We start from the raw sequence: 25,194 nt of genomic DNA on the forward strand, positions 1-25,194 counted from the left end.
GATATTAGAAGCTGAGACAGAGGATGATGACAACACCCAAAACAGACTTCTTTGTCAGAAAACTGACAGATGCAAGATGGGAAGCCACTTTTAACTACCGCGTTCATTATCTAATTACAGTAATGTCCATACCGTTCTAAGGCAGTGGACAGCTAAACATCGTCTCTACTACAGCGAAATGGCCATTTAAATTCAGGTCATCTTAAATAATCCAGAAAAACATGATTTTCAATATAATACTATTTTCTTGAGAAAAGAAATTAGTAACACTGAAGTAGAACACACATACTGAGATAATATGCTACTATTTCTGATCTTAAAATTCAATGAAGGTCAGCTTAGTATCAACCATGACAGTGGTATGAATCAAAGTGTAAACAAGGTCAAGACAGACTGACCAACTTGCCTGACTGCAGCATGACTTACAGTGTTTGTGCAGATACTAAGGTACAAGTTGTCCTTCTGCTCTACATTTGGAAAACTAAAGCGCTAGTTCATATATTCGTTTTTAAACAAAGCTTAATGCCCTGAAACAACAAGACTGTACTGTTACATCAAGAGAAACACATCGGCCAGAGTTTACAGAGAACCCCTACTGGCCAGATTCCAACCTAACTAACAATGTTTTAAGTACAATAAAATATAATGAGGACTGTTTTTACTCATTAATTATCAAAATACACTGTTCACAAGTGTAATTAAGCCCTGCTTTTACAAGCAACTAAACAGAAGTTTGGGCATTATGATTTTTTTGGGGGGGGTGAGGGGTGGCAAATGTAACTGATGACTCAATCACTTCCTAAACACTATACCACCACATAAAGTATATTTTATTTTTGTTACATACACTATAAAAAAAAAAGAGGACTAATACATGACAACTATTTAAACTCTAAATGGCTTTATTATATGCCTTAATGTAATAAAGAATTTCAAGGGATCATGAATGCACCATCTTTTTTGAAAACAGCATTGGAGAAGATGACCCACAATTTTCATAAGGTCTTTATTTTTGAAGAGCTATCAGCTTCCTGTTGCCAAAGATATATGTACTTGGTGTAATGAAGGCAGGATATTTAATTAAAGTCAGTATTCCAAGTAAAACTTGCTATATAACCAGCAGCAACAACACACATTATAACTGCTTGTCCTTCCCTAGTGCAGCGGAGACTAATTACTTGCCCATTTTGAAAGTCTAGTATAGTAAAAAGCCTATTTCAATGTATATCTGTGTTTTCTCTAAACACCACTTTGGTATAACTGTAACTGTTGTAACCCAAGTGCCTTCAAAAGAATTTAATCTGATACATTATATATACAAACTGTACAAACAGTTCAAACAGGCTGCCAAAGGTAACATATATTAAAAGGAATTAATGGCCTGAAAAAAATTCACTCCGCAAACAGCATTACAATTGATGCTGCTTTGCTAGTTATTCTAAAGGGACATGGTATTAAAATGTAAAGTTCCATACTTAACAGATTCTCACCTAATAAACTTGTTTAGATACAACTGAAGCCTACAGTTTTGAAAGAAAGAAGGATTAATTTTTAGAGACGACTTGTTATTTTACAGAATTCTTAGCAATTCAATTTAGATGCTGCAATCTTAGTCTCATACACACTGGTTACAGCAGTTTCAGGGCCTGTAAAATTTAAAATGAGTGCTCTTAAGACTGTTTTACACGTAGAAGTCGACTGTGTTTTAGGATGAGTCTAAAGGGAAAGAATATAATAAACACATCAACTACATATACAACCTCTATTACAAAAAAGATAATTACTTTCCATAATTATTGTTTGTTTACTTAATTTCTCTTTAGTTTATCTGGTACATCTACAAATATTATATGTTTTCTTCCACTTTCTTAACAGGAAAAAAAAGCACAGAAAGAGCATGAATCATTCTAATGAACTGGTTTAAAACACCCAACAATTTTAAGGTTATTTTTACTCTGGATTGTATTTTTAATCCAGTTATAAATGCAGCTCCCTGTCCCCCCTCCCTAGAGTTGCAACAGCCTTATGGGTGGACAGGGGAAGCAAACTGCACCACAAGGGTCAGAATAAGCAGCCAGAAATTACTTAAGTCAGCTTCACTGCTGCAAAACAAAAAGCTACCAAAATAATTCCTATAACTACTAGGAGTCTCAGTAGTGAAGTGAAACAAAGAAAATTTAAGGTAGTTGTCAAGTGAATTTATCTTCCCCAGAATCAAAATTCCACTTTGAAAATTTTGACGTTCAATCAGATCGGGAACGAGAAGAAAGATGGGGGCACCAAAATCTTCACTGCTATTCTATAATGGCAAAAGATTTTACACTGATTATTTTTAAAATAATTTTACAGTAATTGCATGAAACACTGTCCTCCCCCTGCAAAGAGCTGCCATTACACATAACGTGATTTGTTTACAGTGCATTACAAACAGCTGCCAGAAGAACAGTTTTTACATCAAAAAGTTCTAAATTAGAGATCAGTTACTTTAGGTTTATGTAACCTAATCATAAATACACTGATTGAAACCTCATAAAGCCATTATAAGCTGTATCTAAAGGATATGCGAGGGTCACACCTGTGCTCTTCCTTGAAACATGTTTAAAATGTATTTATTAAACTTCTGCTACAAAAGGACTAATAATCTTTCATTTGAGCATAGAATAGCCGTAAAGTTTCTAGATTCTCATTTTTATAACAGAAAACTATAGCAAAAATCTGTATGTTCAACAACCAAGAACAACATGCTTTCCCTACTTTTTTCTTACTCCTAATGGATTTTTGCGACACCAGTGAAACATTTCAGAGTACAGTCCAGTTAATAGAAGCAAAGCGGTACAGACATCCCTTCCTGGGAATCAAGATACACAACGCCTTTTTCAAACATATTCAAGGCAAAGAGAGATCCAACAGACAGAATAAAATACTTGAAAAATACAACCCCATACTATTTCCAGCTGTGACATCTTGCAGTATGGCAATGGGCAGCATGTTTTTTTATGCTTCATCTTCCCTTTTTGTCACATGTAAAACTCCCTATCCACTTTTTAAAAACCATTCCACACCTAAAACATTCACCTTTGATTAACGGCTAATACCTGCAGTCTTTATTTTACTTTTTAACAAATGCATACATTGTAATGAAGAAGAATGAAAGGTTAAAAATGAGCTATGCAACTCTGAAGCCACAGAAGTCAATTCACCAAATACCAGGCAATTTATTTAAAAAAAAAAAAAAAAAAAGCAGCAGCACCTTTTGAGTTTCAGCTGCATTGATTTATCTGGACATAATTTAATGTCAGGGGAACCATTATGCCTCACACCCTGCAGAGAATTTAGGGGATCTAGATGAATTATCTGCAGGAGCCTTTTGTTTATCCCATTGACATCATAGCAGCTCCAACAGAATCGTGTAAAACACTTGGCTGACATCATACTCTGTTTAAAGGACCTCTGAGGACAAATGATGAACACAATATAGTACCACTGCAGCCACGGCAAAATCTGAGTGTGCTCATAACACAGGGCCTGTATGTTCTGAAGGCAAACCTCAAGTTGTCATTTTTCTTTCTAAAAAAATTTTAAGCATTTGGTAAAGTAAAGCAGTAAACCAATTCCAAATAAACTCAATGATAGTCACAAAGAGAAAAGCTTAATATGATTGGCAATAGAAATACTGCTCTAAAAACATGGAAGCCTCTCTATTCCAAAAACCTAAGATATCACAGCGGTAGCAATTTAATTGTGTTAATCTCGCCAGCTAACATTGTTAAACAGATCAAAACTCTACAAAACTAAGGCCTAACTCTGTAGAAGTTCACCTAAGTAACATCAGCCACCCAATTACTGTCACAAAGACTACAGACATGCAAGTTTTTGCAGGAGGCAGCTGAAGTATTTAGACGCAGTACGATTTTGCAGCATGCATTTACATTTCAGAATGTAAAACTTTTTTTTTTTTTCCCAAAAAATTTCAAATCATCTTATAACTCCACTATAAGCTATCACTTTTTCAAAGAGTCATTCACACATAATTTCAATGGAAGTGCAGGCAGGATACCTAAAACATTTAAGAATCTCTCAAATGAATCTGCTCAATCATCCAGTGAAATAAATTTCAACTAATCAGTTTAAGAAATATTCATACACACAACAGTCACTAAAACAATAAAACAGCATTTTCTCTTCACAGGATGTTTATAGCACCCTTGGGTGCTGTAACTGCTGGTGCCAACCTGAGCAATTCTGTGTCTAATTTGTATCTTTAAAACATTATTTACATGGAGTTTGGGGGGCGGGGGGGGGGGTTGTGTGTTTTTTTGTGGTTTTGCTTTCTGGGTTGGGGGGTGGTTTTTTGGTGGTTGTTTGGGTTTTTGCTTTTTGGGTGGGTTCTTGTTTGTTTGTTTTTTAAAAACAATGCATCTCCCTGACCATCAGATTTTCACACATGCAGCATACATAAACAATACCAACACAGCTTGATTTAAAGAGGCACTGGGAAAAAAACCACTTGATTCACTTTTACGCATGCAGTCTGAACGGGGCACTTGTGCTGCTGACGTATCACGCAGCACAACAGCATTTTGTCACTACCTAACGAGAGAAACTCTCTTTATAAAATGGCATCAAAACCTAACTTAAATGAACCCGATATTTAACTAAAACTCTCCAACAAATAGAGCTACTGTGCAGGTAGAACCTGTCAGTAGAATGTGGGTTTAGATAGAGGTCCTATCAAAACTACCCATCACATAGATGAATTAGCCCACTTTTTAAAAAGTTAAATGGTGAACTAAACTTCCAAAAAGCATGAAAGAACAAGTTTATCAAGTCAGTAAATTCACTTATGCCTCAATTTATGCCAACGTCATAAGAGAAACACTATTGAAACGCTCACAGCATCAAAGAATGAGCAGGTAACCCACAAATCTGTTGCTTCTGACTCAAGTTAAACATTTACAGAAACTCCTGCCACAGGAGTAAGACTCGTCACCACTGTAACATTCAAGAAATCCTTTCAGAAGTACTCTCTTCCCACTAGAGGGAGACAAATGATTGCAAAAGCATCACCCGCCTGCTCTGCTTTCTACAGAAGCCTACAAAACCTGTGTTCACAAAATAGAATGGTTGCAGAGTGTCAGAAGAGCAACCGATGAAAGACTGACACAATGACTACTGCGTATTTCTCTTGTTCAGCAGAGTAATATTAAATCTTAAAACAGCAGGCAAGTGCACTGCTGCCAGAGAGCTTACACACAGTTTAAGTACACGCAAAACTGGGAACACGAAGACCAAAAAGCATGCGTTTTTATTTACACAGGTATATATTTTTATATTCACAATGTATAAGATATAGATTAGAAATATTTGTATTATTATTTTCTAGATAAAAAATACACCCAGTTTTTTATTCAATGTTCTTCAATTTTTCCAGAAGTAAAATATATTCAGATAAAAGAGCTTGAGTATGTACTAGTAAACAAGTTATCTCAGTAGGAAACCAAAGGAAAAGTTGAAATGTCAAAAGCACCCTGAAGCAGTTCTGGTGACCATGTATCATGTGTCATCTTCTTAAGGAAAATAATCATAGTGAGTAATTACATCGTTATTTTAACAGTGTTGTATTAGTAGAGTTGCAAGCTGTATATACAGCATGATTCTAAATAAAAGTATGCTATCAGGGAACATCACCCTAGTAAAAACAAATTAACTCTGAGACACTAACAGAAGGTTGTAAGAAAAATATGTGACATTTCTAAACATTTCCAATAATTTTGCATTTACTCTGAATTCCCACACAGATCAGTAGCAGATTAAGTTAAACCGTCACACTCTGTAAGGGCTAATTTAATGTTATTGGGGGGACGGGGGGGAGTCTAGGAACGGTTTAACCGGCATGAAAAATGCTGCAGAGGAATACTATATTTTCCTGTAACTGAAAATACAGCCCTTTTCAGATGATTAGAAAGGGTGTGCATGTTGAAGGGCAGAAGAAGAAAGGGGAGAACAGGAAAGATTCACTTATCCCCTCCCTAAACTGATCTTGTCAAAACAACTACATACTATGTTAGGCAGCCACTGGATAAGAGAAGAGGAAAAGATCAACCTAAAAGAAATAAAGACTGAATTTGTCGCAAGTTCTACAATATCTTAAGCTTTGGCAGGGCAGGGTAGTTAACACAGCTTAATGGTAATAATGGTAATAATCATAACATATGAAGTGTGCACTAAAAACAGAGCACGCTCCCTCAGAGCACAAACACTGACTAGTGCAGAGCTGTGTGCCTTGCAAATATTCTCTTCCTGCGATGGCAGCGATTACAGCCTGAGAAAACGATGTCTGCAGAACCAATAATGTGTTCAATACGAATAAAAATACAGATTTTTTTTTTATTCCAATGTGATAAAATACTGAAAAAAAAAACCACAAACCCAAACCTAAAAAAAATAGAAACCTTTAGAGACAAGTAGTGACTTAGAGTGCCTAACATGCGTCAGAAGCTATGTTTCAACAACTCTAATAGCACGTTATCATTTAATGTCTTCAATGCATTTGTTCCTCCTATCTTTGATAGCAAATGAGGTGGCTATCTTGTAAGGAGGCAACAAAAATCTGTATCACCCAAACAGTAAGGGTACTGTTAGCAAACCGAAATTTGTAGTTTGTGACCATTACAGTCTGAAGTACTACAAACACAGGACCTCACCTGTTTTTAAAACTCAAGAAATGGGAATCTTTTAACCACTTAAAAACATGCGTACATATTGAAACTTCGTGTAGCACTGATTGTATTACACCTGAATAGATTGTTTAGTATGCTATGTTCCTAAAAGACTGATCTACTTTTAACTTTTTTCTTCCTAATATTTTGCCCAAAGGTCCTCTAAAGGACCACTTACAAAGCATCCCAACTAGGCAAAAAGCAGACAAAGACAATAGTTCCACTGCCCTGAATTCTATGAGAGTAACTAGGAGGGGAAGAGAGATCAAATAATCAAGAGTGGGAGGGAAACACTAATTGGGATATAGCTGTGATCTTGTCTGTCAACAACTATCCTGTCTGTATTAGGAAACCAATGTTTCTACAGACATTTCTCAATGATCCAAACTACTCCTGAGCTATTTGTGAAAACAAAGGAGTGATAAAAATCAATACCAAAAAGAGGAAAGTAGCCTAAAGGCATACAAATAAACATGAATAAAAAGAGGATTTTAAGAGAACTGTGTTATAACAAAACATTTTCATATTATGAACTCAGAGCTTTTCCATCATGAATCTACCTTCTATTTGTTACACTGTACCACAGTAAGATAACTTATGCACTATGACCCCTAACCACACCATCCACATTCTGTTCAATTCAATTATAAAAATATAAGGTAGCTTAATAAGGTACTTGATCAAAAGACAAAGACATGAGCTCAGACACCCATATTATTTGCTCCAAAGAAACTGAGTAAGATTTTAGAAAAGGGGCAGATTAACAAGTATTTTGCATAAAGGGGTTCATAGCTCCAAGGCCCCCTTATCACAATACAAATAGTAGTAAACAAATAGTAGTTTCCAATACATTAGCAGCATAAAGAGCTCTGCACTCAATTAGAATCAAATGCATGCATCTGTACAGACATATCCACTCTCTCTGCTCGTGCAATTGCCACTTTTTAAATACAGTGCTTTGTACTGTTGTGTTTTTTAGAGGGCTCTTTGGACAAGCAGAAATACTATCTATGCAACTCTTGATGGAAGTACTTGCAAGAAGGAAAAAAATTAGTATGTTGTTAAGAGATTGTGCATGGGTTAAATGTAGCTTAGCTTTATTTTTAACAAAGATTTTTATCACTTACAGCTTCCTCTTAAGCTACAAAGGTAATGATATGTAGTGTTTACAGTAATTATATTTTCTTATATGGGCTATTTTGGTTTATTAATGGTTTTTCTTTAGCCTAATATGCTCTAAAGTATATTGAAGGTTGGGTTTGTTTGTTTGTTTTTTTAAATACAACTCCAAAGAGTTAAACCTTTACTTAAGTTAAACATTTTTAAAAATACAAATTTTAAATTCATCAGCTCCACTTTTTATCTATTTATGCATCAAAAGTTTAGAGCATAACTAAAAATCCACCTGTACGTGACAAAAGAGCACTAGGAACAAAAGAAGAAAATAAAAAAATCCACAGAATTACTTAGTTAACCACTCTGTAACTCAAAGGCAAAAAGACGAAGCCAGACCAAAACAAAACAACCTAGCTCACACTAAACACATGTAAAGATTCTGCTGTTACATGAAATACACATATATTTTGATTCCTTAGCCTTTCAAGGTTATCCTGTGTAGTCTTATATGAAAAACAGCCAAGTTAATGTATTGTTTAGGTCTATCGCCAATAACAATTACTCACATCACACAAAGCTGACTAGATTAGCTGGGGTTTGGGGGGGGGGGAGTGGTTTTGGAGGGTTTGTTTTGGTGGTTGTTTGGGTGAGGGAGTGTTTGGGGGGGTTGGTTTGTTTGTTTTTTTTTAAACAAACCACAAGGAAAATAAAACCTAGGTACTGTAATCCTACTGAGTGCTACATAACTGCTGCTCAGGAATCTTTAAATCAATCCATTAACACACTGTACAGTGTTCTTAGCAAAGATAAGTCATATAACCCCTCGACCCACTGCTGTATTTCATGTATTGGGGTAGGGAGGCAAGGAGAGAAAGAAGGGAAGTCATCTTTAAGATTGGAAAGTTTAGAGAGTATATAAAGTACTGTTTATTAAACTTCCCAATGATGAAAAAGTTAACTTATTGCACCTGATTTAGTAGATGCCTATTTAATTTTCAAGAGTAACACTGGATTTATATTCTGCTTATGTATATAAACAAATGAAAGATGTTTCAACTCAGCAGATTATTTTCTTTTTTAAACAAGTGAAAAACAGAGAATAGAACATAAAAGATGTAAAATAAGACAGTGTCGAAGAATTAAGAGACAAAAAATAATTGCACGAGTTAGAAAACTTCCGTAGTATTCTAGATAGGTGAAGAGTTGCATCAGCCTCAGATCAGATGTCTACTTATAGCTCAGCTAAATATAAGCAAGAAGTTCTTCACATTGCATCACCACTTCAACAAAATACAAGGCAGAAACAAACCAAAAAATAAAACATTCCTGAAATTAAATTCTAATTGCTAAATTCTTGTATCTTAAAGGCAAAAGTATTTTTTATTATAGATATTCACAGGAAAGTGTGAGAAAGTATCATGACATTGTTGTTCCTTTGTTCCTATACAGTCTGTGTCCTTGCTGGACAGCCATCAAAACCCCATTTGGCAAACTGTTCTAAAACAGCACTGTAAAGCTAACGTGGATTAGAACTGACAATTTACTTTCATACATTTTTTTACATGAGAACCTCAAATAACAATGGTATCTATGTAGCTCATTCAGATTTATCCACCAAGTTTATGATTCTGCAAATCCATGAAATGTATACTTTTAAAGTATTTAATTCTTGTCTCACTAATTTAAACTAGTTCTCATATACTGGAAATTAAAATCATTCTTTTTAAAATCATTCTTTTATAGGAAAGACTTCTAAACAGGATCTTATCTTTTCTTTTTTCTTTACCCCACATTCTAGCCCCTTTCACTATGACTGTTCAAAAGTAAAATACAAAGTTTCAACAGTTTCAAATTCCCTCAACAAATTCCTTTCTGTTAAAGGTGTATCAAGCAGAACTGTTGACATATACATACTAGTACTCAGAAATAGCCTATTAACTGCTGTCCACAGCTAAATTATATAGGCTTCATTACTTCAAATTTGTCCATGTCACCACCTCACTCCCACATGTTTTTAATCTTCTCCTAAAAGTTGTTTTTTAAAAAGCAGCCTAAAAATAGGTTTGGTCCAACTTCTTTGTGCCTTTGTTATAATATTAGATTTCCTCCTTACCATAGATAGAATTCCAAATTAAGCTTGCTTTGTTTTCCGCTAGATTTATATTTTCACTATCAATTAACACTGTAAACTAACTTTTAGGTTTGTGCTTCTTTTGCCTATTAAAATCTTCAGACCTTTGTGAAGCCTTTTAGAGAAGTGACTAGTTACTTTTCACTCTTTGTGTGCCCTGGCAGTAGTATTCTCTGTTACCAAAATTTTTTACCATTTTCAATACCCTCTGTTCTATGTAGTTATCCCTTAATGGGAGTTTTTTGAAAGGTCCTCCTCCATTTTAAGTCAACATAAGCAAACTTTAAACTATCAACTACTTTCCACTATGAATTCAACAGTTAAATGTCAAACATCTGGTAACACTTGTCATCGATTATCTTACCAAGCCTGGTACCAAAAGCCTTAAAATATTTTGACTATTTTATGACATAAAAGGAATAGTGGCAGGAGGTTAATAGGAACTGACCTGTTCTAGTGTAAATGTCTATCTAACTGCTGAGGGGTTTTGATAGCTGATTTTCACCCAGTTTAACTGGTTCTTGAAAAAGGAGGATTACAGACATTATGAGTCAGCTTTAATCAGTTAAACAACTAACCTTTTGCTCTGTTTGCAGTTGGTCACATCTCTGCTTTTCATGGTTAAGTTCTTTTTCCAGTCTTTCAACTTGATCTCTGAGTTGTGCCGTTTCCTTTTCCAGAACAGAAGTTACCTTTAATAGCTCTTCTTTTTCTTTTATTATTTTTTCAATTTTAAACTGTAAAAACAAAAACATTCTTTTTTGGTAATTTTTCCCACCTTCATTCCTATGAAATAAGTGGATAACAAATTACTCCAGTGTTTGAGCAGAAGCACAAAATGTGTGTCCTCTGGCTAGGTTATTTTACAGTTTTCCCCTTATTCCCAAATTTCTGAAGTTTCATTGCTTTAACTGAATAGTACTACAATACTATTAGACAGCACACTTTGCGGTGTCTTGATTTATACTCAATTTTTCCCCCTTAAGTGAAGTGCCTTTACTGTTCCCAAGTGACAGCAACTATAGAGGAGCTAATTATGATGATGACAGCTCGGTGAAAAAATGGCTGCTGACTGTAGAGAGACACACACATACACACACACTCTCTAAAGCAATGTTTGAGCAACTTCACCAAAAAAAATGAACACACACGTAGCCAAAAGTAAGGACTGGCACATGAACTGTGGACTCTTAATACTTAAAGGGGGCTTATAAGAAAGATGGGGATAAACTTTTTAGTAGGGCCTATAGCGATAGGACAAGGGGTAATGATTTTAAGCTAAAAGAGGGTAGATTCAGACTAGATACAAGGAAGAAATATTTTATGGTGAGGGTGGTAAAACACTGGAACAGGTTGCCCAGAGAGGTTGTAGATGCTCCAACCCTGGAAACATTCAAGGTCAGGCAGGACAGGGCTTTGAACAACCTGATCTAGTTGAAGATTTCTCTGCTCATTGCAGGGGGGTTGGACTAGATGACCTTTAATGGTCCCTTCCAACCCAAACCATTCTATCATTCTGTGAACGAAGATAATCAAAAAGATTTGAAAAAATATTTTTCTTTAATTTTAGTACTAAGTACATATCTGAAAGGCAAAAATATCCCAGATGTATCTCTGTACTGAAGTCTCTTATCCCTAAATTTTGAAAACTGTAAATTGAATACATGCAGGTATGTGCCTAGATGCAACTGACAAAAGGATAAAACATCTGATGGTAAGGTAAGGAAACTGTACTGAGCAATTTTCCAATAAGCAAATCATACAATCAAGTTGGTTTGGGGTTTTTTTTTTTTGTTTGGGTTGGTTGTTGGTTCTTTAAGTAGTTTTCAGCCTACAAAATATCAACAAGCAAATGGAAACATCTTGACTCTGGATATAAGCACACAAATCTAACCACATCCACCTAGCAAAGAACATGACACACACAACACTGCTTTAAATAGAACAAGAGCTATTCTAAGATACTTAGGCACCTGCAATTATTCAGCTTACTTTCCAGGGCTCTTCACTTGTGCACAAACAAAAGTACACTGATTCCTTAATTTTTTTTCCTTACAATGAACACTATTTCACACAAAGGGTATCCTCCCCCCCTCCAGTTAGTTGGAGGGTACAGATCTGAGAGATGGGCTTTCTTATGGTTTCCCAGTCTATGCTTAGTGCTATATACCATACCTGTAAAGAGTTTAAAATCTTTACTCATTTAACCTCCAGATGTTCTGAATTCCAATCAAATACTGGAGAACAAGCCAGAAATATATACATTACACATACATATGTAGGTTTTTTCCTCCTGGTTTGTTCTTCAATACTATATCCTGTGAGTGTATGTATATATATAAAAAAAAAGAAAATAAAACATTTTAAGAATTGTTGAATCAAACCTCAAGAAGTCCAGCTTTTGTGGTCACCACTAACATATCAGAGTTTCCTTCATCTTCCATAGTGAGCAATTCTTCAACAGGGGAAGAGGTACGGAACTGGAAAGGTGTGCTTGCTCCACGGATTTCTCCTTTATGAGTCACATAACAGAACTGGTAAAATTCTCCGTCATCATTTGGTAGATAATATCCTATCAAAATAAATTCATATTTGAAGAAACATTCTACACAAACATGTAGGTCTCCATCTGCAAACAGATTATCAGATCATGTCTAACCTACGAATTTCATGCTCATTACCTCAGATAAATCATCAAAACAGCAGAAAGGAAAAGTCATCCTTAGTAACTTTCATCCCCCAACAATTTCTCCTAGCTTTTAAGACAAACACCAAAACAGTGTCAGGTAATAGGTGCTATATGTACATATCACCTTACATACATTAGGTAATAGCTGTTGTTTATATATTTATGAAACAGAATTATTAGCAATGAGATGCCCTGAAGCTGGATCAGGACTACATTATTATGTAACTGTTGTACAATCACAGAACAAAGATTAAGCAATTTTTTTTGGCCTTGGAATACCTAGACAACCAAAGACAAAAGACAAAGACAGAATAACATGCAATGACAAGGCATCTGCAACTTTACCAGATACAATTTTTTGCATGTTTTTTGTGGAGTAACCACAATTTCCTTTTGCTATTTTTAAATGCCAAAGCGCAGCAATGTTCTGAATAGATGACACAATTTTAACAAACTCAAGTATAAAGGGGGCGGGGAAAGTTTAAAAAAGAGCTTATTTTTCAAAATTGAAAAAAATTTCTTCTAGACTTTGCAAGGTAAGAATAAATCCTCTTTCTTCTAGCTATGTAATACTGCATGCTACTAGCAAATTATTTCAGAGGAATTTCTGCGTGACTATTCAACTGAACTGTTGCCCACTAAAGCTTCAACATCAAGCCTCTTACATCACCTGGATTCGCATGGTAATATTTGTGGATGATAATCATTTCCAGAACTAATGAGTTTTTTACCTTTATTAGTAAAGGTAAGAAACCACACCTTACCCAGTTTAATGGTAAGAAAACCAACTGGTTTTATTCAGAACACTTAATTATCAGATACCCTAGCCAGCTTGAGTATGATACTAACATAATAAATCCTCAGCTAATGTTCAACCCAGCAGTTGATGTCACCAATTTCTGTTCATATTTCACCACAATTCAATCTACTGCCTTTCTAATTTTATCATTAATTTCTGTTCACCAACTTTCATTCCAGATTCCTGGAAGACTTTTCCCAGTACTCTTAGCTACTTTTCCTACAAATGGTAAAACTTTACATGTGCTATACAGACAGCACTTGTACCAAGCACTTCATGTTTCCATTAGTCTTATACCTTATTAATGGTAGCTCAGGGAATAGTATCTTAATTTCAAAACCTCAGGATTCTGTGCTTTTGGACCTGACTACACTTTCGTATATAACACTGCAGTTCAGTTTACCTGATTCAAGCTTAAATAAGGTGACGCTACGTAGAAACAAATTCAGAACAATCTACTTTGCAGCTCCAGCAAGTTTTAATATTGGTTCAAAGTGATTTTAAAACTACTTAAACTTTAAAACGACTTTTTTTTCTTGTATCTAACATGTACTGGAGAGAAGAGATTTCTGATTATTTTCTTCAAGCACACCCACTTGATCATTAAAAAAAAACATTTAAAGTGTGCTGCACAACATTTACTATTTATCTCAGTTAATTAAGCTCCTGTAAGCTCTACTGATCTCATCTCAGCAGCACTAAAATATCTTGCCAAACACAACTGAGAGACTGTCTGAATGGAGATTAAATCTGGCAGCTCTATAAAAGTGGTGGACTGTCAGCATGGAATGTAATAGATGGGACGGAGCTACCTGGTCTCTTCACGTGTGGTAAAACTAAGTACAAAGGACTGATAGTGGCATGTAGAGTCCTAGGCTTCTAAGTCACTTTCAGTTTCAGTCCAACCCAATTTCATTCATTCAGTGAATTTTGGTAACTGTAAAATAAACTAATGACTTCCTTCCAGTTCCTACAGAGCGCACATACTTTTCACAGATTTCAAGGTTATAAAATGGCCAGATCACGTGGATATGATCATCATCAAAAGTACCAGAAAAAATGACTTCGGGTAAGAGAAAGAACAGAGAACTCATTCAAGCTATCACTATTTGCAGCTTTAACAAGACAACAAACTAACACAGTAGTAATTTCAGGACTTCAGTTATTATTTTTCTATGTATTTTAAGCAACAAACACACACAGACACACAGAGAGACTAAAGCCAACTATAGGAACTAAGAAAGAACATATGGTACATAAAATTCTGTTAGTAAGCAGAAAAGCATTAAACAAGTTTAACAGAGGTGCTCTTCTTACATGCAACTCTGAATGCGTGTACATTTTTGACATTTGTAATGTCCTGTGGCAAGAAGTTCTGCACGTTGACTGTGTTACACAAGTATCATCTCTATCTCTGTTTTGAACCTGTCACTTGGTAGCTTACATCAACGGCTCCTACTTCCCTAAATATGAACAATGGATAATCCACTCATGCCATGGGTAGCTGATTTTAGAGACATCTGTCACTTCCCATTATCTCCCTTTCCCAGGCTGAAAAAAAATGGCAGAAGGAAGTTCTGAAGGTCACCTAGTCCAACTTATCATAGAATCATAGAATAGTTTGCATTGGAAGGTACGTTAAAGATCATCTAGTTCCAAACCCCCTGCCATGGGCACGGACACCTTCCACTACACCAGGTTGCTCAAAGCTCCATCCAACCTGGCCCTGAACACTTCCAGGGATGGGGCATCCACAACTTCTCTGGGCAACCTGTTCCGGTGCCTCACCACCCTCATAGTGAAGAATTTCTTCCTTACATCTAACATCCCACTAAAGAGACTGTTGTCAGCACCAGTCTAAGACTACTATGGCTGTGTCTAATCACTTGTGTGGAATTCCCATCCTTCCAAGCCAGGAATACCTGTTCAAGTGCTGCACTACTCCCTCTTGGTAAAAAAGTTCTTCCTAATATCAGACATAAACCTCCCAGGCCACAATCCATGGCCATTGTCCATTTTTAAATATAATGAGAAGAGTGTGGCTCTGTCATCTTTATAACTCCACACCTTTACACAGAAGCTATTCTTAATTTTGATCTTCCTTGTTGCACTTTGTTCATTTCTGCTACTGGATCTTTTTTGAGATTGGGAAGAGGTGGGAGAGGATCTGATCTCCACACAGTGTTGAAAATGCAGTTATAGTATGGATTTGAAAAGTGGTGTAACATTTTCTGGTTTGTTCTTTATTCTTTTCCTAAAAACTTCCGTTATTTTCATCAATTGCTGTCAAAAGGTCCTCTGCTACTCTCTGACAACTCTGAGCCTTCACTAAACCATCATCTTCATCATTTATTCTTTCACAAGAATCACTTTACATGTTTAAAACCCAGAGACTAAAAGACAATGTAAAGACACAATGTGTTAAGAAATGCCAAGATTAAAAAACCCTGCTGATGATTAAACAGTCATTTTCTGTAGTTGAATAGTTTTCAGCAGAGCTTCTCTTTCTATCAGTCATTAATGTTGTCCATTACTATGTAAAAACATACTAAGTCACATACTTCCCCTTACAATTTCCTTGACATCTAAAATAAGACTGAAGTTCACACAGTGAAGTGTGCAAAATTCTCCTCCAATTTGTGTCTGTCAAAGTCTAGAACTGTTATACAACCCTCCACATTGTAATGAACAGATAAGTATTTAAAAAGCTGCGTAGGCTGGAAAATATAGATAGATACTGCTTTATATTCACCTTGAAAAGTCAGCACACAGTTAACAGTTGATCCTTCCACATAATTTTCTGGCATAGGTGACCAAAGAAATGTGTAATAATCTCTTGCAGTACTCCAACCAACCTAAAAAAAAATAAACCACAGCAAAAAAAGAAAGAGAAAACATTAAGCAGAAGAATTTGTTATACAGAGTTAAGATACCATGGTCCGGCCTTTACAACATACTCTAATATGCATATTTCTGCTTCAACATGCAATAAAAAGATACTTAACAATGTTTACAAATCAGGAATATTTTAACAAGCATGTCAAAGATTTAGCATGAATTTTATTAAGCTTGTTACCTAAGGCAATAAATAGGTCTAAGGCAATAAAAGGGTCTATATAAATTAAAACACCAGACAGTTTTCACTATACATTAAACTACTACTTGGTACATTTATTTTTTTCTATAAAGACACACATTAGTATATTAAAAATACAAAAAGATTAATTCTGATGTTTATAGTGGTATTTTCTTAGCGTAAGTTCTGCCAATGCTGACTATTTTGTGTCCACAATCCAAAAGGTTCATCAGAAAACAAAAAGGAGGAAAGAAAAAATAGTGCTCTCTTCTACTGAAAGGGACAAATTTTACAGGGCTAAACTAGCAATTTTTGGTCAACTTATGCAATACTGAAGACCAGCATTTTACTGGAATGCTAGTTCTTCCATACATACATGCTATGTCTGCAAGGAAAAAAAAATTTCATTATAGCCTAACTCAGCTAAGCTGGTGCAGTCTTCCCACTAACTTCAATAAACATCTGCTTTCAGACTTTTCCCAAGAGTGCAGTTCTGTACAGTAAGAAATGCTATCCTCTGAAGAAACATATTCCAACAAGCTTGAAATACATGCAGCTAAACCTGAAACTCAAAGCAACTACTTTGTAAAGCAATGGATATTAATAATAGCATAACGGTAAAGGAGAAGAACAAATGTATCTGTTTTATTCCACTGACTTTAACAAAAAAAAAAAAAACAAACTTGTCAAAAGGTAGGTGTAGTATGATTTATCAGTAACTGGCTATATTTTCTTGGAAGAGTTAAGAAGAGGAAAGGGGACAAATTGTCTACCAGTTTCCACGTGGTAAGACAGCATTTCAGAGAGCAGGAAAAAAAAGAAAAAAAAAAACACACCAAAAAAAAGAAGTTCCCATCATGATTTCTGCTACTTCAATAAACAAGACTTTTAAACTTCAAGTTCATACCAAATCCTCCTTTATAAAGGATACACTGCAACAGTATTTTAAAAGCATTAAGAGCTGGGGTTTTTAAGGCTTTGTCAGCTTCTTTAAAAGAAAAAAGAAAACAGATGTTTCGACAGGCAATGACAACAGCAGAACTACAACTAATTCAATAGCAATTATATATGTATACAGGTATGCTTTATAATCAGCATTAGCAAAAAAAAAAAATTCTGAAGAGATTATTCCATAGCTGCCCATTACACTTCTTCACTTGGTATAAAAAAGTGTGGGAAAAGCTAATGTTTGGGAAAAAAAGAACTGGTCTAAGATGACCAGGCCTTTTTTATATTCTTAAAAAACAAGGATGAACAACAGCAAAACCAGATTCAATTTTCATTTTGCTATCTGCAGTCACTTCTTTAAGGCAACATTCATTAGAGACAAGCAGTGCAGACTCTTGACGTATCCACCAGAATGGAATCACCTACTACATCTTAAGCCTATTCTTAGCCAAAGTGTTGAAAACTTCTGTAATATCTCCTATCAAGCAGCTTTTAAAGATGTGAATGAAATGAGATTTCCTGGGATTGTTATTCCCACACTGTTAAACCTCAGAAACAACAAGGAAAGCTCCTCCAGTTAACTTGAAGCAGGGGATGAAAGCAATTTTCCCTTGATAAAAGTTCACAGGAAAAACATTTTGCAAGTTTTCACATTAGCCATGTCTTCAAATCCAACTGAGATGTTAATACTCCTTTTTAGCTGAACCTGCTTCTACCTCAGAAAAGGGAAGCATATACGATTACTTGCTGCCCTAAAATAAAGAAAGTGGATAGCTTTTTAAATGTAGTTCTCAATGAGTGCAAAGTCCCCATCTTGTTCTTTTTAATTTTAGAAGGGAAACTCAATTATTATGTCCAGAACAAATACTGTAGAGAACTGAAATAGTCTTTTCATCCTAGTCTAGTTTTCATTTCTGTTTAAAAAAAAACAAACACACAGACACACTGATTCTGATGCTATTTTCCTGAGTACAATAACATCCTTCCTTTTGATAATTAACACTTTGGAAAAAGTAGAGAGAGGGAGTAAAATCCAGTGAATACAGAAACAAAAATGGTCCCTCTAGGAGATCAACTTCTGATTCATTTTTTCTCTGGGATTGTAGCTTTTTTGTTTTTTTTTCTTTAAGGTATCACATCTTGATCTGTAAATTTAATAATCTATTCTGAAACCAAAAGTTATTTTTATGAATACTTTACATGTAACAATAATCCACATAATGTTTTGTTTGGGTTTTTTTTTTTTAAGGTCATTTAAAACTTTAGTTATGCTGACAGAAACAAAAGGAGTAATTATGTAGAGAACAAGTAACTCTCCTGGCCTGTTTCTCAGCAGGTGCCATACTTTCAAGCGTGACTCTGATCTCTGGGTTACAGGTAAAGAGAGAACGGTGACACCTCAAGACCTGGTGGGCAATACCCTGGGAAGTTTAAAGTTTAACCCGCACGTATTTTCTCCAGCAATTCCCCCTATTTCCTGTCACCCAACATCTGCTTCCCCTAGCAAAGCTCCCCATCTTATGCTCGTTATGATCCTGAAAATCCATTTATTTCTTAACAAGGCACATGCAAGTTATCAGCAGGTGTGGACTACCCAATGGCTCTTTTCACTGCACAGGATTTCAGAAGATGAGGGTCTTCCCTGCCACGGGTAGCACACATCAAAACGTGACAATGCAGAGAAGGAAATACGAACAAATCTTATCTTCCTCACAGTTGCATATGTTTAAAAAGGGGAAGTTTGTCTGTTCTGCAGCAAAGCAATTTAACTTAGTAACATGATTCAATGTCCTTCCTACTTAACGACGATTATAATTTAACTTCCATACGATTATTTCTTAGATGACAGAAACAAGGAGCAAAACCAAAGTAATGATATGCTGAGAAGAAAATAAAGACAAAGTTAAGTAATTGATGTTTTAGGTCTAGGATCTAGATTTTTTTAAAAATAAAAAAACCACTCTATCAGCAGGTTTTAATGAAACCTTTATTTTAGTGCTTTTTATCTGTTGACACTATTCTCTTTAATAAGCCTAGTATGAAGAACACTGGTTCAGAAATACAAAATACTCCTACACCTTCTCTATGGCAACAGGTTATACTATCACAGATATAAGACTATAATCGGCAATGATCTAAATGTGACCTTCGACAAAGATATTTCTTTTTCTTTTTCAATAGTTGCCTAAAAATAGGGTTAAAACTATATAAAAAAAAAAGTTTAAATTGCTTAAGGGAAGGGAAAATAAAATTGAAATAAAAAAAAACTAGAGGCAAAAGCTACAGAGGAAATCAACAAAAAGTGAAAATTATGACAAGGAAGATGGGAATACTTGTCAAAAGCCCCACAGTGATTTTATATGAAAAACAAAACACCGTAGCTCTGGAAGCAAAATGAACAGCATCCCCCTCATCATCAGGCATATCACCTTGGAAAAAATATTTTCATTTTAATGAAAGGAATCAGAAAAGCTAGACTGTTTCTCTGACTGCTGATCAAAGCAACAAAGCTTATTACAATTAACACAGACTACCTTCCAGGTTGGTCTCTGGACCGGGACAAGAGTCCAGATCCCCCACAAGAACCCGTTTGTTGTGAAGACCTTACCTGGACTACACTGACAGGAGAAAAATTGCTATTTAAGGCAAATGTCCACATTTTGCTGTCTTTTTTTTGTTGTTTCTTTGTTGTTGTTGTTTTGTTGGGGTTTTTTTGGTTGGGTGGTTTTTGGTTTTGTGGGGTTTTTGCTTGTTTGTTTTTTGTTGTTGTTGGTTTTTTTTTTAAACTCAAAAGACCATTACAGCAACTGGCCCATACAATTCTGTTTGGGACATACTGAAAAACGGCAAGTTGAAGCTTTTCTCGTAAACGTAAGAATTTGTACTTTGTGCAACTTCCTAGTAATAGTGCAGGATTCAAGAGATCAGATGATTCAACAGGTAGGTGTTGTTAAATACAGTTAGCATGGGGTAAATAGTATCTATCAGTAGCATGCACTGGAGAAAAACGGAGAGAATATTTTTACAAATAAATGTATTTACTTATTGCATATGCAGTTTTAAGAAACTGCATATTGCAGTTACATAAATGCCACTTTCTGTGAAAACTATAGAATTTGGAGGTAGCGATACCTGAGCACAGACTAAAAAGAGCTCCATAGCCAGCGTATTCCTTAATTTCATACTTTGAAAACTCATAGGTAAGTTTTCTTAAGTTAAAATCAGATAAATTAATCCTACTCTTTCATTTTCAGAAATATTTTCTCCATAGAATGATGTCCCAAGTAGCAGATAAAAGTAATCCTGTCACCTCACAAAACCTTTTGCAGCTGACACTCCAGTTCTTGGGGTGATGGGGCTTCTTTGACCCCACTGTACTTGCACTGAAACAGCAGGAACACAGAAGCTACTCTGTGAAAAAAAATCCAATCCTAAATCTATTTTCGCTATTCATATCTCCAAGCTTATTTATGCAGGAATCTCTAGGAAAATCCCGTAACAGTAACAAAGTAGAAGAAAAATTTCAAACGCAGACTTTGTTAGAACTGGAAGTTACTCTAACAAGTAGAAGCAGAGAAATTCTCCAGTATTTGACAAGCCCTCAGGATGAAAATAGAACGAAGCAGGGCTCCTTCTTTCATTTGTGTCTAGACTCTCTCTGGTACTGTACCAGAACATGAATACATGTTAAAAAGTAAATGCAGATGCTACTTAAATACTATTTAAATGCTCCATAGAACTTTTATCACAATGGTAGTCTTTCCTTTTTCACATCATTCAAATTCTAGTTGCCTCAAAGTTTAAAACAAACGAAACCCTAACAATCTTACACCGAAGTAGAAAATAGAAATAAGTAGTTAAGTATTTAATTTACCAGCATCTTCCAGTATTATTTCCATTCAAAAAATAAGAAAATGGAAAAATAACAGCACTGGCACAATGCATCAGAAAACAAGGCCATACAAAATGCAAAGTCCTTTACTGTTATCAGAGAAAAATCTTCAGGCCTGTAAGAACACGAGTCTGACTATTTCAGCTGCAAAAACAGCTGATGTGACTAACAGTGAGCACAGTGTTCAGGAAAACATTACAGAAAACACACAAATGCTTGTAAGAAAGATTCACAAATTTCATTTCTATATTTGAACTTCAGTAACAATGAAAAAGAATAGTCACCAAGAAAAATTATATCCATTATCAGAAATGTATTTAAAATCAAGCCTTCAATTACATCATTTCATTTTTTGTTTCCTTCATTTACTGACCAAGTTCTACAAATTTATGATCTAACTATTCAAGCTGCAAGCATATTTATTTACATTAACAATTAGAACTTAAAAGCTCTTAAACAACTGGAAATGACGGGAAAGATGTGGAAATCCACACTTAATTCCTGTTTAGGCCTCATCTGAAGTTACAGTCCTATTTTGCAATGAAGAATATATTCTGATGTACTAAAATGTGAAACGAAAGTTAAAAAAAACCCACACCACTTTCATTAGAATGCTAACTAAAATGGCATACAAAGAACCCAGATATAAATACTTTTAAAATATGCTTTTTCCTTTTTAATTGATACTGTTAACTGGAAGAATATTTGACTCAAAAAAAAAAAAAGAGAAAGTACTAAAAAAATTAGAATAAGACTTTCAAAATGAAAGCAAGTCAAGTGAAACTGTATCTGGATCAAAACAGCTTATAGACTTTGTTGTTGTACAAAAACTCTGTTGGAATTCTTTTAATGAAAATAACTTCACATACCAATTTAAAAAAAAAATATTGTCAACTACTAACAGAAAATCAAGTTCCAATCAAAGTGCCAAAGCTGAAACAAATGCACACTACTACTTTCTTGCCATCAGAAATCTTAAATAAATGAGAAAGTTCAATGGGACACACCATGAAACTTTCTGTGAGCCAGGAGGAGTACAAGAGGCACAGCTTACTAGTCTAAAAACTTGGCATGGGTAATGGCAGACATTACAATATCCACATTCAAGCACACAAACATTAAAAATTACACAAGAACTCCAGCACAAAACCCTCTGAAGTTCAGAGGAGAAAGAAGAAAAAAAAAAAAAGGAGAATGACCTGTCAAACTACACAAAAGACTTTTTGTGAACTCTGAACTCAAATTCATCATCAGATGCATTGACTGGTCGTGCTGATACCATTATTTTTTAAGGAATCCATTGAAAGTTCTGAAAATATTTTGCTTAGAAGTTAAAAACTCAAAAAATATTCATGTCCTTATTGCTTAGACAAAAGAGCAAATTAGACTTAGACGATGCAACTTCACTAAACCAACAGGAAAAAAATAATCCATGTTATAACCAGAATTAGAAATAAATGTCTCTGCTACTAACCTGGTATTTGACACTTTCTTCTATCTTCTCCATTTCTCTACATTTAATTCTCACAAACTCCACTCAGAAATCCCATTTTGAAATTAGAAAGCTGTGCATAAATTCCAACATTCTTCCTTTCCAGAGGTTACCCAACAGAATAATTCAGAAACCAAATCCTACTTTCACCTTCTCAACCCATTTTTAAACCAAAAACACGACTAAACACCATGTCTCCTACAAACATGTCATATCCAGATTACGTTATTATGTACAAACAATACGTTACTCAAACAATCCTCGCTTTCTTTAATTCACTCTCCATAAAATGGAAAGCTTTAATAAGCCACTACAGAGTAATCCATTCACTATATTCCTATTTCCTACTTTTGAGCAAAAAGGCTTATTTCAATTTAGGACATCATAAACTACTTTTTAGTTATATAAACCAACTCTGTAATTGCAGTGGTAACATTGAAATCTGGTAAAGGTGAAGATGTCTAACACCAAGTACTTTATAATTTGGCTGGGCAAGTAGGGACAAGTCAACTGTCCGCAATACTCATACCAGACAGGTTTTCCTTCTACTAATAAATAGGTATGTAGTCATCATGAAAGTTTCTTCTTCTATGCTGCCCCACACATACAAGCTCCTTTCTTACTGAAATGCCACACAATGCTATTAGCTTCCCCATATTTACATTTCACCCACAGTACATTTCCACAAAATAGCTAGAAAAAAATTATCCAACTAGAAAAATAAAGGGGGGGGGGGGGCACAATTTGTGTGCCTGTCTGTATGCCACTAATGAGTTATCAAATATATTACTGAGGAAAAATAATAACCATTTTATTTTGCTGTACCTCCGTTAACTGTTATCTGATTCATCTTACAAGGAATATAAGAGGAATATAAGCTTCTAAGAAGAAAGCTCTGCCTTACAGCTGCACAGTGTAAAAATTATTTCAAACTTCATTTTTAATTTCTCAAGTTTCAGATGAACATGGAAAATAAACACTTTTCTGTTTTTCTATTTTGTTCAATTTCTTTCCTTTTATAATGCCTTGGTAAAGTCAGTCAACTCAATCTTGAAAGAAAGTGCTTTAAAGAAACACCACCGTAAGGGAAGCTCACTTGGCATTTTCTTCCTTGGCCTCAGAAAGCTGTTATGCAATCGGAAGAACAGCAGCGTTCATTCTGCTGCATTAAAAGCGTCTTACCTATCTATACAACACACGTACGAACATCAGCAGACCAAAGAAGCAAACCCAGGAAACACTTGTTTAGCTGAACCAACTTTGGCATAACCAATGAGCCTGTATTGTAAATACCTAATATGACCCAATTTAAAGAAAAAAAGAAAAAAAACACACACCACAAAACTCTTCAGAGTAAAAATTATGCCCTTTTTGTAATGCAGAAGGTAAATTATAGTTTAGAAAGTAATTTGGCAAAGTATCCTATGTACTGCAAGACAACCATAAACTACCCCTGAAAGAAGCAAAATTACAGACAGTAGATAAGGTTCTGGATATACGTTCTACAGTATAATTATTACTGACAACAGTAAGTCAGCAGCCTTTACATATTTCATGTGGTAAAAAACAGTTATTTTGACCCAAACCACAGAAAACACAAGTGTCTAAGCAAAATGCAATTGGGCCCAGTATCCTAGGAAGTGATTTCTCCACAGCAGGCTTGGTTTGTGCCATAACCCTGAGTTCAAGTGACGTTACTTGAAAGTCACAGTAGTGCTAGTGCTACTGTAGCCTGTAACAGTCTACAACAGGCAGCTACAGGTAACAAGTTCTAAGCCAATTAACAGATGGAAAAATTAAAACATCCAGGGGCAGGGAAGCTCATACCAGGCAAAACTGCTGATAGTTTGCTATTAACACTGACATGCTACTGACATGATTACTTTTGAACGCATGCATCATCATCAAATGATGATATCTAGATGCCAACTCTGAAAGAATAAAACTGTACAAAAGAATTCAGAACGTGGACATGACGAAAAAGACTTATGAAAGTATTAAGTCCACTTCAGTAACATTAAGGCATAGACATTTCAAAACAAGTAAACAATAAAGTCAAAGCTACAACCTTGGTTTTTTTAGTGTCTGTGATCACCTTATACCACATGCAACTTTGACTTACCTCAGTCCAAGGCATTTAAGACTGCACTTCAGACATAACCTCGCTGCTTACACGAAGATAAAAATTTGTTATACAGCAGGAGCTCTAAAGCTGAAACATTTTGGGATAGAAGATGGCTGCAAGTTACTCTAGACTCTTTATGAAAGGCTGTAATCTTAACATGTTCTCTCATGCCCAGACCTGAATAAGTCCATCTCTGCTGAATGTTAC

At 35.2% G+C, this 25,194-nt stretch overlaps 1 protein-coding gene across 6 annotated transcripts in view; it reads right to left on the reverse strand.

Annotated features, from left to right (window-relative positions):
- Nucleotides 1–25,194, reverse strand: part of TAX1BP1 (Tax1 binding protein 1) — a 67,490-nt gene that overhangs the window by 31,246 nt on the left and 11,050 nt on the right. For all 6 annotated transcript variants that reach the window (XM_087772426.1, XM_087772441.1, XM_009466483.2 and 3 more), the window contains exons 3-5: nt 16,207–16,309; nt 12,351–12,538; nt 10,545–10,703 (exon numbers count right to left, since the gene is read on the reverse strand). In XM_087772426.1, the coding sequence (XP_087628552.1) occupies nt 10,545–10,703; nt 12,351–12,538; nt 16,207–16,309 (450 nt within the window). The remainder of the gene's footprint in view (nt 1–10,544; nt 10,704–12,350; nt 12,539–16,206; nt 16,310–25,194) is intronic.

This window comes from Nipponia nippon, unplaced genomic scaffold (assembly GCF_047370975.1).
Source record: "Nipponia nippon isolate SJK-2023a ecotype South Korea unplaced genomic scaffold, ASM4737097v1 scaffold_1, whole genome shotgun sequence".
Taxonomy (NCBI): Eukaryota; Metazoa; Chordata; class Aves; order Pelecaniformes; family Threskiornithidae; genus Nipponia; species Nipponia nippon.